Raw genomic sequence first — 18,437 nt, forward strand, 5'->3', positions numbered from 1 at the left:
TTATCTTTTTCTTTAAAATCAATGAACACTTACTGAGTACCTGCTGTGTGCCAAGGGTTGTATGAAGCTTTCTTTTTCCTTTTGTTGTTCCTTTTCTTTTTGTCTTCTTTCTCTTTCTCATTTATTCGCCTCATGAATACTTACTTGAAAGCCACTGTATTCTAAGATCCATGGTCAAAGTTGGAGATACGCAAGAAATTTGCCATAATCCTAGGCTTTTAGGGCCTGGCCCTCTGAGGAAGAAATACAAGTAAACAGGCAGTTATGAAACAGGGCTGAAGGCTGAGGTCAAGAAAGCACAGGGATCAGTGAACACACAAAGGAGGAACACTCAACCTACGTTGGGTGAGAGGGAGGAGGTGCTTCCCTTGAGTGTAACTGGACCATAGAAGAGGTGGGAACTGGAAGTGGTCACTGGCAATGAGGCACGAAAGGTGGCCTGAGTTTCCATTGTATAGGGCTGTGTAAACCATGCTGGGAAAATTGGGCTATGTCCTGATGGGCATCAAATATCATGAACCTCTTTCACATATTTTCCATCTCTGTTTCTTTCTGAGTGGCTTTTGTAACAATTTCCTGAGATTTCTCTTTTAGTTTGCTGATTTTCTTTTCAGCTCCAGTCTATTATTTAAACCAAACACTTTTTAAATTTAAATAACTATACTCTTATTTTTAGAAGTTCTAGCTAGTTCTTTTCCAGATATGCCTGTTCTTTTTCATAATGCCCATGTTTTATGCTTCCTTTTGTGTCCACTGCTCTAAAACATACATCGTTAATGGTGAGTTTTAGGTTGTTCCGTCAATCCTTCTGGGGTGTTGTTGGTTTTGTTTTTGTTTTAGAAAAGAGTCTTCTAATTGTTTCCTTTTGTAATACGCCTGCAGTTTGTAATTGTTTATTATGAGAACATCTTCAGTAAGGATCATTGCCTTTTCCTGTGGTGCTCCCACAAATTATCAGTAACTTTCCTCTATTTTGGAGCATAAGGGCAGAGCATATTGAGGTTTGCATTTAGAGGCATAGTCTACCAGAAATCCCTCTTCCTGATCCTGAAGCCTTGTTTCTTATTTTTACCTGTCATAAGAATTTTCTGGCCGGGCGCCGTGGCTCACGCCTGTAATCCCAGCACTTTGGGAAGCCAAGGCGGGTGGATCACCTGAGGTCGGGAGTTTGAGACCAGTCTGGCCGACAATGGTGAAACCTCTTCTCTACTAAAAATACAAAAATTAGTCAGGTGTGGTGGCAGGTGCCTGTAATCCCAGCTACTGGGCAGGTTGAGGCAGGAGAATCGCTTGAACCCGGGAGGCGGAGATTGCAGTCAACCAAGATTATGCCATTGGACTCCAGCCTGGGGGACAAGAGCGAGACTTCGTCTCAAACAAACAAAAAAAAGTAATTTTCTGAAAATAGAATATTCCATTGAAAGATGTCTTTGTGAAATTACATATGAACTATTTCATAAAAATTAAGGAAAAAGAAGACTGTACTGGATTTCTACTGCTTGGTGTTCTAGTTCATTTTTGAGTCATACTTTTTTTTTTTTTTTTTTTTTCATTTCCATGAAATCTTTCTTATTAGAGATGGAGTGTGGCAGCTTTCATGGCTCACACTTCCCAACTGAAAGAGCTGACACCTCACCCTCCGAAAGCACTAGAAGTTTACCATCTCCTTTCTCATCCCAGTTCTAGGAAGAAATACCATAGTAGCTTTTCAACTTTCTACCCATCATCCCCATCCCTGTTCCCTGCATCCCCTAAGCAGACACATGTCTACTCACACAGAGGGGCCATGCTGATTCTCAGGAAGCCCTGGTTGGTTGGAACAGTGTGTGGTTGTTTATTTTTCTAACAGGTCCAGGAGGCCAAGGTGACCGAAGTGAAAATCAACGAGGCCCGAGAGCACTACCGGCCAGCAGCTGCCAGGGCCTCACTGCTCTACTTCATCATGAACGACCTCAGCAAGATCCATCCAATGTACCAGTTTTCTCTCAAGGTGACTTATACCTGGAGTTTCTTGCCTGGTTATAATAAAGCAGTGTCATATTGCCAATGCAGCTCTCTGTGAGAGCTTATCCATGTCAAATCATTAGCTATGGCAGGTCTGTAAGATCAAAGCCAGGAGAGCAGCTATGTTACCTTCAAACATCTCTTACCATCCTCATCTCTTTAATTGGGTCTTACATGACTCATGGGTAATTTTGACTAGAACAGAACAGGACACCACAGCAAGTCTTGGCTCATTCTTTCAGTAGGCACACATGATATGGTGGGTACTATGCTTACTGAATGTGTGGAAGATGATACCGAAGAAATATGAGAAGTGATCCCTGTCCCCAAATAACTTAAAATATAATAGACAATCAAATGTGTCACTTGTATTGATTAAAGTCCAAAGCAGGCAATAATAATACACCAACTTTAAATTAGTTTTCTTATGACCCTAATATCCCCAAAGCTCCTGCCTTATGATTGTTGAAATATTCCTAAAACCAAAGATGTTAGCAAATTGTAAAAGCTGACTAAACTTATCTTACTCATGAAAAAATAAAGACCTATAAATTTTTAGTGCATCTCTGAAAGTACATCTTTCTCCCCTAGGGCATTCACCAAAAGACCACAGTTGAAGAGGCATTAGGAGGTAGTGAAGCATTTCTAAACCTCTTTGGTTTGACCCAAGAAAGAAGACAAGCATACATATATACACAGAGAAAGAGGAGAGACCATATGTATATAGACACATGGAGATTTCACATACACGCAGTCACACACACACACACACACACACACAGAGAGAGAGAGAGCGAGAGCGAGAGAGAGAGCACACCCTTGAGATCCGTGAAGTGTTTTCAGCTAAACCACCATGTGGAGACCAAGATGGCGGGGATGGTGACGAGCAGATGAGAAATCAGAGGGCCTCCAGTTCCCGGGGCTCATTTGGTTGAAGATGGCATTTAATCATTTCCCAATCTTTTTCTTTTAACTCAGAGTCTCTGCAGATCGGATGAACTGTGTTTATAATATTTTATGTTTTTAAAAGAAACCCAATACTTGGCCTCATATTTTGTTTAAGGCGACACAGGAAAGAATTATAAAATCTTTTAAAACAGCATAAAAGTTGGCATGATAAGCCTAATAACCGTAAGATCACCTCCCTAGTTCCAAGAGTAGTTGAAATTGACTATAGGTATCCATCAGAAGCCTACCACAGTGACTCTTTCTGAAAATAAGAAATTAGATGAGGCCCAAAACAATCTGTGTTCAAAACCATGTTGTAAGATATTTGGCAGCAACAGTGTCCTGATATAGGAAGTTCTGAAGCTCCATTTTTGAAGTTGGGGAGCTGGAGTTTGGGTCACCATACCGATATTAAGGATTGCAAAAACAGCTGTTCATTGACCAACCTGATCATTAAAAACAGGTTTAACTGCTTTATGATAAGTAGCTGAAGTAAGGGTATTCAAAACTATCGAAACCACAGTGCATTTAGAAGCCTTCTCTGATTTGAAGGAAAACGGACCACTGTAGTTTCCACGGTCTTGGCTTTTGTCTGGGGTTAGATTTTGCAGTTCCCCTTCCTGGCAAAGAAAGAAGAGGTGCTCTCAGAATATGGAAACCCCAGATAGGCCAACGTGGCAGAAACTGTTCATCCCAGCTTTCAAAAGTCTTTTGAGCAGGAATATATTAAAATGTGTATGTGTGTGTGTGTGTGTCTGTGTGTGTGTTTACACAAGCGAAAACTCTTCAAGAGCCAGGTTTTGAACTTGGAAGTTTATAATATGGTTAAGATGGAACTTAAGTGGCAGTAAAGTAATTTTTCTTCAGGATTTAGCCAAAGGCAAGGCAAAGGTTAAAAAGACACATTCACAGGGTGCCTCAGAGTGAAAGACACCTCACTGGGGTCTCCTGCAGATTGATGGGAGGCCCAGCTCTCTGTATTGTGTGCATTCTGCAGAGAGACATGGCTGGGGGAATAACACTTCTCAAAATAGAAGAAGCTTGCATCAGATAGGCGGAGGCGAAAATAACACAGCATTGGTCTCAAATCGGAAGCCCAACAGCCTATTGTCCTGTTTTCTTTGGTCCTTGGAGGACTTTTCAAGTACTTTAATTGGTTGCCAGCATTGAAAAATGAGGAGAAGTTATGTAAGTTCCAAATTATGGCTTCTCGTGAAGGTTTGAAAGATTGACAACACTGAGCTCACATCCCACGTGGCATGATTTTGCTGGAGCCAAGGGATGCTGTCCCCCCTAGACTGGCATGTGCCTCCAGTGTTGCCACAGTCCTTGTGCCTCCCTGTTTGGTATTAGACACCTGGCCCCTGAAGGCACTGAGTTTGATACCCTCGGTCTAGAGCATTGCTCATACTTTGCGTAAGTTCTTTTAGGCATTGGCAGGACACAGTCATCCATCCAACAAATATTATTTTAGTGCTCACTATATGTGAAGAGATGGGCTAGATTTGGGGAAATGGAAGAGAGTGAGTAAGGCCCGGGTTCCACTATATGTGCTCATAACCTGGTAAAAAGATGAAAAATACCAAACATACGAGACAATGGATAAAGGCCCTACAAAAAATTACAAAAGCTGATGAATATATATGAAGGTAGTTTGAGTCAATGATAAGACCCCGTTGGCAGGAGAAGGAACCTTCTGGAGAATGCTGTGGAAGTGGGATCAGGCCCAGCACCAGAGCTGTTCTGACACCAGAAGTAAGAAGAAGAAGCTTTTGGGTTTTGTTTCTTGTTTTAGGACAGAAAAGAAAAAGAGAGCCGAAGTTAGTTTAATGTAAGGAAAATGCTAAATGTACCTAAGTTTTAAATTTTTTTTTAGATCTTTTCCTGAATTGTGAATCACTTTGTTTTAACTTAAATAACTAGAGCTTCTTTACTGATTACTGCTATTTTGATAAAGAGAGAGCTTTAGGGAACAGCCATAGTAACTGCCAGGAGAACGCTCTCCACTCTGTCTCTATGAAACTGTTCTGGAATCTTCCCAAATTGCTGTCTGTGGTGCTGGGGGGACATTATCAGCCTCTAATGAGCTATTCTTCCTATCTAAAATCTGTCAAGCGAAGGTAACCATCACAATGGATTGGGTTGAACATGGGCAGAAGATTTTGCAAAGATCATTAAAACTAAATAAAGAAGAAAGGCTGCAAAGGCTTTGTTAACGAGAAACACCCTGGAACCATGGAATGGAGAGAGAAATTCACATTTTCCTACTTTGCAAATGAAGAGATATTGAGACTCAAATCTTATCTGGTTTCCATGAATGTTCAAATACTTGGTGGTGTTAGAAAGGCTTAAGATTTTTTTTTCTTATTGAAGCCACAAAAGGAAAATAGAGAAAAGGCTGGACATTTGCATAACCCCAAATTGAAAAGTTCCAATTATATCTTGGCTTGTATTTTCTTCTGTTCTGTTTTTGTTGTTTTGTTTTGTTTTGTTTTATTTCTTAGGTTATTTTGAGACAGGGTCTCACTCTGTTGCCCAGGCTGGAGTGCAGTGGCACCAGCCTAGCTCACTGCAGCCTTAAACTCCCGCTTCAGCTTCCCAAGTAGCTAGAACTACAGGTGTGTGCCACCGTGCGCGGACAATTTAATTTTTTATAGAGACACGGCCTCGCCACCTTGCACAGGCTGGTTTTGAACTCCTGGCCTCAAGTGATCCTCTCAGCTTTACCTCCCAAAGTGCTGAGATTACAAGAATGAACCACTGCACCTGGCCTTGGCTTTTATTTTCTTTGTTTGTTCTATTCACATCACATTTAAAATGTAACATTCCAAATATTTACTTTTTTAAATAGTCAATATCTAAGTTTAAAACAATGGAAAACTGATTAACATGATTTTTATATTAGATTATGCATATAATGTATGGTTCAGAAGATGTAACCAAAGCAGGCTACGCGCCCCACATTGCAGGAAGGGTCCATGAAAAAGGAGACTGCCTGCAAGGACTCACTCGTCTTATCACTGCAGAGGCATATATGCTTATAGCTATGTGATAATTCACATGAGCAAACTAAGAAAAGATAATAGCATGTTTTCTAGTTACCATTGTCCTTCTTGGCAGGATATTTTGGGAAGACATTTCTTTGTTTTTTTGTTTTGTTTTTCTTTTTGAGACAGAGTCACTCTGTCGCCCAGCCTGGAGTGCAGTGGCACCACCTGGGCTCGCTGCAAACTCCACCTCCCAGGTTCAAGCGATTCTCCCACCTCAGCCTCCCGAGTAGCTAGAATTACAGGCCTGCACCACCATACCTGCTAATTTTTGTACTTTTAGTAGAAACAGCGTTTCACCGTGTTGGCCAGGCTGGTCTCAAACTCCTGACCTCAGGTGATCCACCCACCTTGGCCTCCCAAAGCACTGTGATTACAGGCATGAGCCACCATGCCTGGCCTTGGGAAAAATTTCTATGGGCTGGAAAACGATCACATTCTTCTCAGGTAAGACCACCAATATATAGTAAGAGGGCTGTGTACCTTACCAGTTTCCTGCCTTCTGTCCCCAGGCCTTCAGTATCGTCTTCCAGAAGGCTGTGGAGAGGGCTGCTCCTGACGAGAACCTCAGGGAGCGGGTGGCCAGCCTAATAGACAGCATAACCTTCTCTGTGTACCAGTACACCACTCGCGGGCTCTTCGAGTGTGATAAGCTGACCTACCTTGCCCAGCTAACCTTTCAGGTAAAAATGGATTGAAGAAGTTTCCAGAAAACGGGTTATTTTTAGTGCCCAGACAGCAGGTGTTAAGAAACTTTCTTCTTTGAACATCGTTTCCCACAGCATGTCCAGACTATCTGTCTTTGGATAGAGGCATCACACAAGAAGGTCCAATATGGTGTATGCATCTGCCCCCACCATTTCCCACTTGTGGCAGACATACTTAATTCATCATTGTACTTTTTCTTGCTGATCCTGGATGATCTAAGATCTTCCTCAGCACAGCCCTCCAGCAGCCACTACCAATCAATCAAAACGGGCGCTGAAGATGGAACTAGATGAAACCATACCAATAACTAGATGCTTTTTGAAATGCTGTAAGAAATTTGGTAGAGTATCCATCATTGTTTATTTACCTTTAGATTGCAAGTTTACTGATGCAGCCATCTCCTGCGATAAGAAATTGCGCAGGTCTTTCCACAACTGTAGCAGCCTTGGCCTTAGAAAGTTTTTAGTAACGTTGATTCTCAGGGGTTTGGGAAGCAGGGATTTCCGATGTTGCTGCATCTTTAAGAAGAAACCTTTGTCTTCTAGTTATTCTCAACATCAAAAAACCGTGAAAATTTACTTCCTCCTTCTTCTTTTTTTTTTTTTTTTTTTTTTTTTTTGAGATGGAGTCTCATTCTGTTGTCTAGGCCGGAATGCAGTGGTGTGATCCTGGCTCACTGCAACCTCCACCTCCCCAGTTCAAGTGATTCTCCTGCCTCAGGCTCCCAAGTAGCTGGGATTACAGATGTGCACCACCATGCCAAGCTAATTATTATTATTATTATTATTATTATTATTATTATTATTATTTTCCTGTATTTTGAGTAGAGACGGAATTTCACCATGTTGGCCAGGCTCGTCTTGAACTCCTGACCTCAGGTGATCCACCCACCTCGGCCTCCCAAAGGGCTGGGATTACAGGTGTGAGCCATTGCATCCAGCCTCATTTACTTCCTTTTACATGTCCCTCTAATCATTTAGAATTTGAATTTTTTCCAATATGTAGCACAGACTAATTATCTCAAAGGTCCTTTCCAATTCCAAAAGTCAGATATCCCATCATCACTTGTGTGCTGACTCTGTTTGCACCTTTCAGGGCCTGCCTGAGTTCATGGGTAATTGTTGCTGTGCCTCATCCCTCACCCCCCTGTATTCCCCACTCCAGCCCAGCTGACAGCTTGGCCTTTGCAAAAAAAGAAATGTGGGCCCCACCTCTCAGTGTGAACCATGAGCTCAAACCAAGCCAAATCCTTTTCTCTCCCCTGTACACAGCTCACTAATTCCCATTTCAAGCCTCTGCTTTTTCCGTCTCCTACTCCATGGAACGTCTCCTATTCTGTGAAAACACCCCATCTCTTAGCTTCTCCAAGACCCAATCCAAAACTACTTCTAGGAAAGACACATGCACACGTATGTTTATTGCAGCACTATTTACAATAGCAAAGGCTTGGAACCAACCCAAATGCCCATCAATGATAGACTGGATAAAGAAAAGGTGGCACATATACACCATGGACTACTATGCAGCCATGGAAAAGAATGAGTTCATGTCCTTTGCAGGGACATGGATGAAGCTGGAAACCATCATTCTCAGCAAACTAACACAGGAACAGAAAACCAAACACCACACGTTCTCACTCATAAGTGGGAGTTGAACAATGAGAACACATAGACACAGGGAGGGGGACAACACACACCGGGGCCTGTTGGGGGGTGGAAGGGAGAGCATTAAGACAAATACCTACTGCACACTGGGCTTAAAACCTAGATGACAGGTTGATAGGTGCAGCAAACCACCATGGCACATGTATATCTATGTAACAAACCTGCACGTTCTGCACATGTATCCCAGAACTTAAAGTAAAAGAAAATAAACTACTTATAGAAAGTGGAGTCAAATTAGTTTCTTCCTGCCCTTCACTTGCTGATAACTCCTCTCTTCTGTAACTCCTTTAGCATTATGGATTCCTATCCGCATTTCTAGCTGCCATGTATTCATACGTCACTTTGACATTCTCCTCAGATCATGTCATTTGTATGCGTCATCTGCTCAATTAGATTGCAGAAACATACTCCACGGCATTTATGATTGATATGTCATAAATGCTTATTAACCAAGATATAGTCACTCACCGCGTGCAGTTAAGTCACTCCAATGTTTGGGGTGAAAATAGATAGACACAGAAGTAATGTGTGTGAATATGCACTTCCTTCCACTCTACCCTCACTGAACAACCAAAATTGATGGGCAAACTCTAGTATTAGAGGCAGTAATAATTATACTGAGTAACAACCCCTAAGGTTTCTAGGACTCTGGCTACAAGCTAAAGAAATGCAGTGTCATTTCCCCACGTTACAGATTCTCCTCATGAACCGAGAAGTCAATCCAGCGGAGTTGGATTTCCTGCTTCGATCTCCAGTGCAGACAGGCACCGCCAGCCCCGTGGAGTTCCTCTCACATCAGGCATGGGGAGCTGTCAAGGTGAGTAATGACCCCTAGAAAAAGCCAAGCTGTCATCTCTCAGAGTTTACCTCTGACACTGGTCCCCATGAAGTCAACGGGGCTCTCTTTTGGAGTTCAAGCACAGAGCTGTGTTAAACATGGGCACATCCCGTTCCTTGCGTCCCCACAGCAAGCTCATCTTTCCTGGGCCTGCAGAGAAGCAGCAGGTGTATGCTGGTGTATGAGGGCTCTGCCTCCAGGGTGTGAGGAAACAGGAAGTTCCCGTGAGCTCCCCTGAGTCAGCTGAGCTGCTTTTCACCTACCAGGGCATAAGGCTGGAACATGGGCTCCTCGGTGAGTCCCTGGGGTTGATGTGGAGAGGCTGCCACAGCATTTCCATAAAACAGCAGGTGCCAGGGCTGTATTCAGGCATCTGAATCCTAACTCAGACTCAAAGCGGGAAAGCATTTCAGCCTGGGATGCTCAGCAATTAATAACAGCTCTTATACATTGAGTGCCTTGGAAATGCATTACCTTATTTAATTCTCATATCCACCTGGGCAATAGGTATTATTTGTTCCCGTTTAACACAGGAGGAAACAGGTCCCACGCTTACCAGAAGCCCAGGACACAAATTTTGGTCTGCCTGATAGCGGAGCCTATTTTCATTCCATGTCATGCAGCTTAGTTTAGCTGCGATTCTATGAGTGCTGACAAGATCACAAACTCTAAGGTTCTTTCAGTAGGTACTATGCCTGCAATTCACAGATCCTGACACCATGCCTGGCAGGGAATGCTGGGTGAGGCAACGCCAGCTCGCTCCGGAGTCCAAGCCTGCACTCCCTGCGGGCAGTTGAATGAGCACCCATGACAGGCGTCAGCGCCATGTGAGGAATAACATCTGCATAAGACGAATCTTGTTTATGATCTCCCGTGTTTATTGCATTTTATAGATGTTTAGCAGCACAAAGAAGTAGAAGAGTAAAGTCATATGATTGGCTTTCTTTCTCTTTTTTTTAATTAACATGGTTTATTTTGAGACAATGATTCATATGCAATTTTAAGAAATAATACAGAGATATCCCTTGTACCCAGTTTCCCACAATGGTAACATCTTGCAGTACTATAGTACAAGAACACATCTGGGAAATTGTCATTGATACAATCCAGAAAGTTCCGTCATTACAAGGACCTCTCATGTTGGCCTTCTATAACCACAACAACATCTTCCCTTACCCAGTTCCCAATAGCTACCAACCATGAATCTGTTCTCCATTTGTATAATTTTCTGTCATCTCAAGGATGTTACATAAATGGAATTATACAGCATATAACCATGTGGGATTGGTGTGCTCATTTAGCATGATTCCCTCGATATCCATCCAAGTAGTTTTACTTTATAACTAAAACCTAGAACTTAATTATTTATATACCTGCTGTCCCCTTCAAGGGAGTCATCTCAGGAAACTCTAGGCTCATTCCATTAATGCAACCATTGCTCAAAGATAGTTTTCTAACTTCTTTTTCAGAGCCTGTATTGTTTTAACCAACTTTAGGACAGTATCTAAATCAAGAGTTGCCTCGCTTTTTCTGCAAAAGGCCACTTAGTAAATGTCACCATCTTCCCATCGTCACATGGCTGTCTTCCCTCGCGAGTCTCTGTCTCTCTGCTTCTTATAAGGGCACCAGTTATATTGGATTAGGGCCCACACTAGTGACTCCATCTTAACTTGATTACATCTACAAAGACCCTATTTCCAAATAAGTTCACATTCACAAGTCTGGGAGGTTAGTTCTTCAGTATATATTTTACTTTGGAGGGACACAGTTCACTCCATAGCAATTATGAGGGCCACTTAGACTTCGCAGGCCAGACTCTGTAGCAGCTACTCAACTCTGCCAAAGCCATACACAGTATGTAAATGAGTGGACATGGCTGAGTTCCAATAAAACTTTATTGACAAAAACAGGTGGTGGGCCAGATTGGGCCTGCAAGCTGTAGTTTGCCAATCTCTGATCTAAATAATAAAGTTGTAATTTGATTTTTATTTACTTTTATTTGTCATTCTGGGCTCAATCTGGCGAATGAGAAGGGAAATAATATCCTGGAGAAAAAATAAGGGGGAACTCCATTTGCAACAGAAACCCAAATTACAAAGTTACGAAATGCTGGAGAATGATTACAATAAATGCCGAGAAGTGGAAACCATCCATTTTCCTGGGCTGCATAAGATACAAATGAATACACACACTTTACAGTACCACTGTCCAAAAGAAATATAATGCAAACCACTTAAGTATTTTAAATTTTCTATAGCTGCATTAAAAAATGCTTTTAAAAATGGATAAAATTGACCAGGCATGATGGCTCACATCTGTAGTCCCAGCACTTTGGGAGGCCAAGGTGGGCAGATCACCTGAGGTCAGGAGTTTAAGACCAGCCTGGCCAACATGGTGAAACCCCGTCTCTACTAAAAGTACAAAATTAGCCAGGTGTGGTGGCACATGCTGTAATCCCAGCTACTTGGGAGGCTGAGGCTGGAGAATTGATTGAACCTGGGAGGCAGAGGTTGAAGTGAGCTGAGATTGCGCCATTGCGCTCCAGCATGGGTGACAAAAGCGTAACTCAGTCTCAAAAAAAAAAAAAAAAAATGGATAAAATCAATTTTAGCAAGATATTTTCTTTAAGTCAATACTGCCAAAATATTATCTCAATATGCAGTTGTTATAAAATTATTACTGAGATATTTTGTATTTTTATACGAAGGCTTTGAAATCTGCTGAATATTTTTTAAACTTACAGCTCATCTCAATTCAGATGCCAAATTTTCATCCAAAACATTTCTATTGAGATTTCATAAAATTTAGAGTTAAAATGGTTGATTCATATACCCAAGTTGTTCCAACAATCTGTAGAAGTTTCCAATTAATAAAACAAGTCCTATTTTCTACACTTGAATTGTAAGACCATTAAAATTAAATGCAATTAAAACTTCAGTCTCTCAGTCCCACCAGCCACATTTCAAGTACTTGGGAGTCACTCGTGGTCAGTGGCTACCTTGTAGGACACTACGGCCCAGAGCTAGAGAACAATTTCTCGTGGTTTGATGCTTTTATGGAAAATAAGTTAGTTCTCTAAAGCAGTTCTGAATGAACCCCTTTGCAGAACTGGAGCAATGATGGAGATGAACTAATTAACACAGGCTCTGGAGTCAGACATCCCTGGATTCAAATTCAGGTTTGTTCCTCTGAGCCTTGGTTTCCTCATCTGCAAAATGGTCATCGTAATACCTTCCTCACAAGGCTACGTAAGATACAGAGTAAATGCCAAACCAATGGAAGCTGATTGGTTATGGTTGCTATATTTGTTTCCTAGAGGTGTTCTAACAAAGTACTACAAATGGTGTGGCTTAAAACAACAGAACTCTGTTCTCTCACAGTCGTGGAGGCTGAAAGCTGAAATTAAGGTGTCGGTGGGGCCACGCTCCCTCCAGAGGCTCTAGGGAAGGATGTTTCCTCGCCTCTTCCAGCTTCTGGTAGCCCCCGGTATCTTTTGCTTTGTGGCAGCATAACTCCAGGGTCTGCCTCCATGTTCACATCTTCACGTGGCCGTCTTCCCTCTGTGAGTCTCTGCCTTTCCACCTCTTTTTTTTTTTTTTTTTTTTTTAGACAGAGTCTTGCTCTGTCACCAGGCTGGAGTGCCGTGGTGAGATCTTGGCTCACTGCAACCTCCGCCTCCCGGGTTCAAGCGATTCTCCTGCCTCAGCCTCCCAAGTAGCTGGGATTACAGGCGTGCGCCAGCACGCCCAGCTAATTTTTATATTTTTAAGAGAAATGGAGTTTCACCATGTTGGTCTTGATCTCTTGACATCATGATCCGCCTGCCTCGGCCTCCCAAAGTGCTGGGATTACAGGCATGAGCCACTGCGCCTGGTCCTTTCCATTTCTTATAAGGCCACCAGTCCTATTTGATTAGGGTCCACACTAGTGACTTCATTGTGACTTGATTACATCTCCAAAGACCCTATTTCCAAATTTCTTCAATATATATTTTAGGGGGACACAATTCACCCCACAACGATTATGATGCTTAATCGCCCAGCTAGCTGGTGTCTACGTGTTGTCGTTGATATGGATTGTACCACGTAGAATTTGTCCAAAGAAGGAAGAACTTTCAGGACCTGTGAGTTGTGCAATTGGACCAAGTCCAGTTGCCGCTCTTTTTTTTTTTTTTTTTTTTGAGACAGAGTCTCGCTCTGTCGCCCAGGCTGGAGTGCAGTGGCCGGATCTCGGCTCACTGCAAGCTCCACCTCCCAGGTTCCCGCCATTCTCCTGCCTTAGCCTCCCGAGTAGCTGGGACTACAGGCGCCTGCCACCTCGCCCGGCTAGTTTTTTGTATTTTTTAGTAGAGACGGGGTTTCACTGTGTTAGCCAGTATGGTCTCGATCTCCTGACCTCGTGATCCCCCCGCCTCGGCCTCCCAAAGTGCTGGGATTACAGGCTTGAGCCACCGCGCAGTTGCCGCTCTTTATATTACCCCACAAAGCCCTCTGCTGCAAAAGTTACAAGGAATAAATGATTCACAAGCACTCTTCAGTGCTTTCATTTTACAAAGCTCCACCCAAAACCTACGTACAGTGTCGTTTCGTTCCTCTTTTAACAAAATGGATTGTTTGGTTCGCCTTGCCTTGCTTCACTTTGCTTTTTTGTTTTGTTTTGTGGGCGAAGCTCATCTGGCTGTTCAAAGGCTTTTGCCAACTAGAGGAGCTTTATCTCTCGATATGAATTTGTTAGGAAGAGCAGCAAAGTCCAGACCCATCCAACTCAAGCACAGCACAGGATGTGAGCAGGTGAAACACAGTGCATTATGTAGAACTCATTGCCGAAGCCTTTGATGAAGGCTCTTTTTAAGTGTTTGGCTGGGTTTTAGCCTAAAGAAACAAAAAAAGGATAATTGAATAGGACATGATTTTAAAAAAAAAATTTAAGCATTCTGTTTCATGAGGAAGACTAATTGCCTTGTTTCCCCAGAAGAACTAATAAGCAGGTAATGAATGAAATCTTTGTGATAAAATACTGCTTTTATTAATGTCCTTTGTAAGGGTTTTTTAGGTCCTATCAAATGCAGAACTTTCAGGTAATGGGCATGTTCTGTTGTTCATTAGAAAATCTCATCTGCGATGAAGGCCTTTGTTAGCCTTTGAAAAGGCCCCTCACTACCACTCTGGTTGCCAATTTAGCTCAGTTGTATTTTGCTACACAGTCCAAAGTAATTAGGTTAATTAGTCATTCCCATTTAGCTTATTAGAAGGCTAGAAATCCTTTTTCCTCATTTGGAAGATTAAATGTTGCAATTGTATTCAATCTAGAGCTTCAAGAAAGTATGTTTCAGATCCAGCCCTGGCAGCTGGGAGCACTGATCACAGTGTAATTTGCCCAGTTTTGTGGAGACGCCAGAGGGGGTTGCAGGACTGCAGAAGGGTTAATAATGATGCAAACTGGGAAGAGGGGGTGAGTAGCTGCCTGGAAGAAGATGAAAGTCAGCTCTTTAGCACAGAGAGAAATAATTACAGCAGCTGCAGCTTTCTCAGCCTGTCAGGAGCCCTCCTGCTGGCCAGGCAGATGTCAAATCTTATTAACTGAGCATTTCCTAAGTGCCAGGCAGCACCCTGCTAGGTCTAAGGCGACAAAGAGGCCTACAAAAGTTCTTGCCCTCAGGGAGCTCACAGTCTTGTGGGAGTAACAGACAAGTAAACCAGCAGTTGCAATTCAATAGCCACATGAGCCCCCAAGGAAGGCAAAGGGAGAGCTTTGTAGCCTTCAAAGCACTTGTATCTACATTACAGTGTGAGATGTGGCAGACCGCATGACTTGGCCTCATTTTCCAAATGAAAAAAAACACTCACAAGGGTTTTAAAACAGGTTCCAAGTCCATTGGCTCAAAAGTGGTGGTGCTGGGGCCAGAACTCCAGTCCCCCGGTGCCTCCTGCTCCACTCCCTCCACACACCGCTCCACGTGACTTACCCGTACCAATGAAGGATCACTCCCTGCTGTAAGCGATCAGGATGAAACTGGGAAGCCACAGAGCCCATGTAAAGGAATATGTAAAGCTAGGACGTGTATTCATTGCCACGGGACAAAAGCCTCCGCAAGCCCCGGTCACATGCCTGTGTCCTTCTCCAGCTGTTCCTATCAGTGGTAAGGCAAAAGACTCCTCTGCAGCAAACATGCTGCTTCCTATCAGGCCCTACACTCTCCCTCCTCGATGCTTTAGCTCTTCTTGATCCTTCCCCCCGCCAGAAAAATCCCTTTCCTTCTCTCTACCTCTATCTCTGCCCAGCAGAATTCTACATACCTACCAAGGCCTCCCTCATCTCCTTTCTCCCTAAGCTAGGACTGCAGGCTCCGTGAAAGGCTTGTGTTTTTTTGTTGCTATTGTTTTTTCCTATTGTCTTCCCCAGTATCTGGCAGGTAGTAGGAACTGAATGAATGTCAAAAGAATGAATGAATGAATGAATTCGTCCAAATAAAAAGATGATATTGGGTTCCTAAAAACTCAAGGCACTGTGGTAGGTGCCTTAGACACAAAGTCTCGTCTAGCTTTTCACGTCATTGGGGAAACCAGGCATTCAGGCACAGTTGAGTAATGAAGGCAGGACTGCAGGTAATTAAGTATCTAAGTGAGTGATGTTGATGTAGGCACTCTAAAGAAATAGAACAGACCTCCTACACACACACGCCCAAAATATGGTTTCAACATCAAGACTGATGATGCTACATACATACTAAGAGGGTATGAGAAAGTTTATTACTCAGATAACGTGGTTTTCTAGGAAGAGCAGAGGAGCTCCCAAGCGGACTGCAAATGGCTTGAGAGTGCCAGAAAAGGAGACTGCCTTGAGTATTATGATGCTTCTGGGGTGGGGCCAGGGCAAGGGTGTCTGTGCATGGGCAGGGGCTTGCCTGGTACAACTTCCCTCCAGCATCAAAAGAGGCAGTGCCCAGGGCAGAAGGGGAAGAGGAAAGGATGAGATTTAAAAGCTATCAGCAGTCAAACATCTAAAAATGAAGTCAAACTCTTTATTAAAGATGTCAACTCTGCAAGTAGCTCTAAGTCAGGGGAGTCCAATCTTTTGGCTTCTCTAGGCTACATTGGAAGAAGAAGAATTGTCTTGGACCACACATAAAACACACTAACACTGGGGCCGGGCATGGTGGCTGATACCTGTAATCCTAGCACTTTGGGAGGTCGAGGCGGGTGGATCACCTGAGGTCAGGAGTTCAAGACCAGCCTGACCAATATGGTGAAACCCGTCTCTTCTAAAAATACAAAAATTAGCCAGCCGTGGTGGTGTGCACCTGTAGTCCCAGCTACTCAGGAGGCTGAGGCAGGAGAATTGCTTGAATCTGGGAGGCAGAGGTTGCAGTGAGCCAAGATCGTGCCACTGTACTCCAGCCTGGGCGACAGAACGAGACTCCGTCTCAAAAACAAAACAAAACAAAAACACTAACACTAATGACAGTTGATGAGCTAAAAGTATATATATATCACAAAAAAACTCATAATGTTTCATGAAAGTTTATGAATTTGTGTTGGGCCGCCTTCAAAGCTATCCTAGGCCGCATATGGCCCAAGGGCAGTGGGTTGGACAAACCTGCTCTGAGTGGTTTACAAAAGGATGGGAGGTCTACATGTTCTGCATTAGGAAAGATGGCGCGAGGGAGGTTGCAGGTTTTGAACTGCTCTTTCACAGCTTGTAGAGCCTTAACATGTAACAATCGTGACCAGCACAAGAAAAGGAAGAAGTAGAATGTGGCAGAAAAGAAAACAGGACTTTACATACGGTGGAAGTAGTATGAACAAGGAAATGAGTTGGAAATGAGTCAGGCACATTTCCAAGGTTGGGGGCAGATATGCTCAGAGTGGGACCGAGTAGGAGGACACACAGCTTACTGGACAGATTGAAGAGAGGCACCAAATGAAGAGATCTGGCTACCAAGTTATGCATTTGGACAGAATCCTTATAGAAATAGACAACCCATGAACGTTTTAAGAGTTGGCGTTAACACAGAGTACATGAATAATTCTAGAAACATTTTGAGAGGTGAATTGACAGGGTTTGGTGGCACAGTGAGTTTGAGGAGGAAAGGGAGAAGTCATTAACTTTAGGTATCCAAGCTTAAGACCAGAATAACCATAATGCCCCTTCTTGTCCCTCTTTTCCATGTACACGCTTACAGGCAGGTGTGGCTCAGTCTCTGCTGCTAATAATATTCCAAACATTTTATATGCTAAATCTTGTGTATTATTGGGGCACTTCGCTAAGCTGCCCAAAATTCTTCCTCTTTCTTGATTTTTCCTGGGGGACGATCCAAAGTTCTAGACAAGAGGATAAATGAGACAGAATTGTGTAGATAAGACCATCTTGCCCCTCAATGCCCCAACACAACGCAAATGGCAGCTTTCTGAAGAAACTGCCTTTCAGATTCTCTGAAATTTCCCAGGTACTTTCCTCAATGGAAGAATTCTGTAATCTGGATCGGGACATAGAGGGATCTGCTAAAAGCTGGAAAAAGTTTGTGGAGTCCGAATGTCCTGAGAAGGAGAAGCTTCCACAGGAGTGGAAGAACAAGACAGCCCTGCAGCGCCTCTGCGTGATGAGAGCCATGCGGCCCGACCGGATGACCTACGCCATGCGGTAGGAAACAGGGTGGTGGAAGGCCCAGCACAGGCACGGGGCAAGGGCAACCTCAGGACAGCCGGACCAGCAGGGCTGATCTCCAAAACCATGTGTATATAGTAGTTTCCTGGAGCTAGAGGGTGGGAATAGAAATTAACTAAATAGGCCAGGCGTGGTGGCTCACGCCTGTCATCCCAGCACTTTGGGAGGCCGAGGCGGGTGGATCACAAGGTCAGGAGTTCAAGACCAGCCTGGCCAAGATGGTAAAACCCCGTCTCTAGTGAAAATACAAAAATTAGCTGGGCATGGTGGTGGGCACCTGTAATCCCAGCTACTCAGGAGGCTGAGGCAGCGAATTGCTTGAACCCGGGAGGCAGAGGTTGCAGTGAGCTGAGATCGCGCCACTACACTCCAGCCTGTTTGATAGAGTGAGACTCCATCTCAAAAAAAAACAAAAACAAAAACAAAAAAAAAACGGGAAATTAAATAGCCATAGCCATGAGGAATCTCATTGGTGTGATGTAAATGTTCTAAAACTGGGTTATGGTAAAGACTGTACAAGTTGGTAAATGTATTAAGTTATTGAATAGTATACTTAAAATGGGA

General features: G+C 43.3%; 1 protein-coding gene across 1 annotated transcript in view; it reads left to right on the plus strand.

The window, feature by feature from the left end:
- Positions 1-18,437, plus strand: part of DNAH9 (dynein axonemal heavy chain 9) — a 376,337-nt gene that overhangs the window by 292,530 nt on the left and 65,370 nt on the right. Inside the window, exons 57-60 of the mRNA XM_025361667.1 lie at positions 1,850-1,990; positions 6,512-6,682; positions 9,066-9,188; positions 17,656-17,849. Coding sequence (XP_025217452.1) covers positions 1,850-1,990; positions 6,512-6,682; positions 9,066-9,188; positions 17,656-17,849 — 629 coding nt within the window. The remainder of the gene's footprint in view (positions 1-1,849; positions 1,991-6,511; positions 6,683-9,065; positions 9,189-17,655; positions 17,850-18,437) is intronic.

This window comes from Theropithecus gelada, chromosome 16 (genome assembly GCF_003255815.1).
Source record: "Theropithecus gelada isolate Dixy chromosome 16, Tgel_1.0, whole genome shotgun sequence".
Taxonomy (NCBI): Eukaryota; Metazoa; Chordata; class Mammalia; order Primates; family Cercopithecidae; genus Theropithecus; species Theropithecus gelada.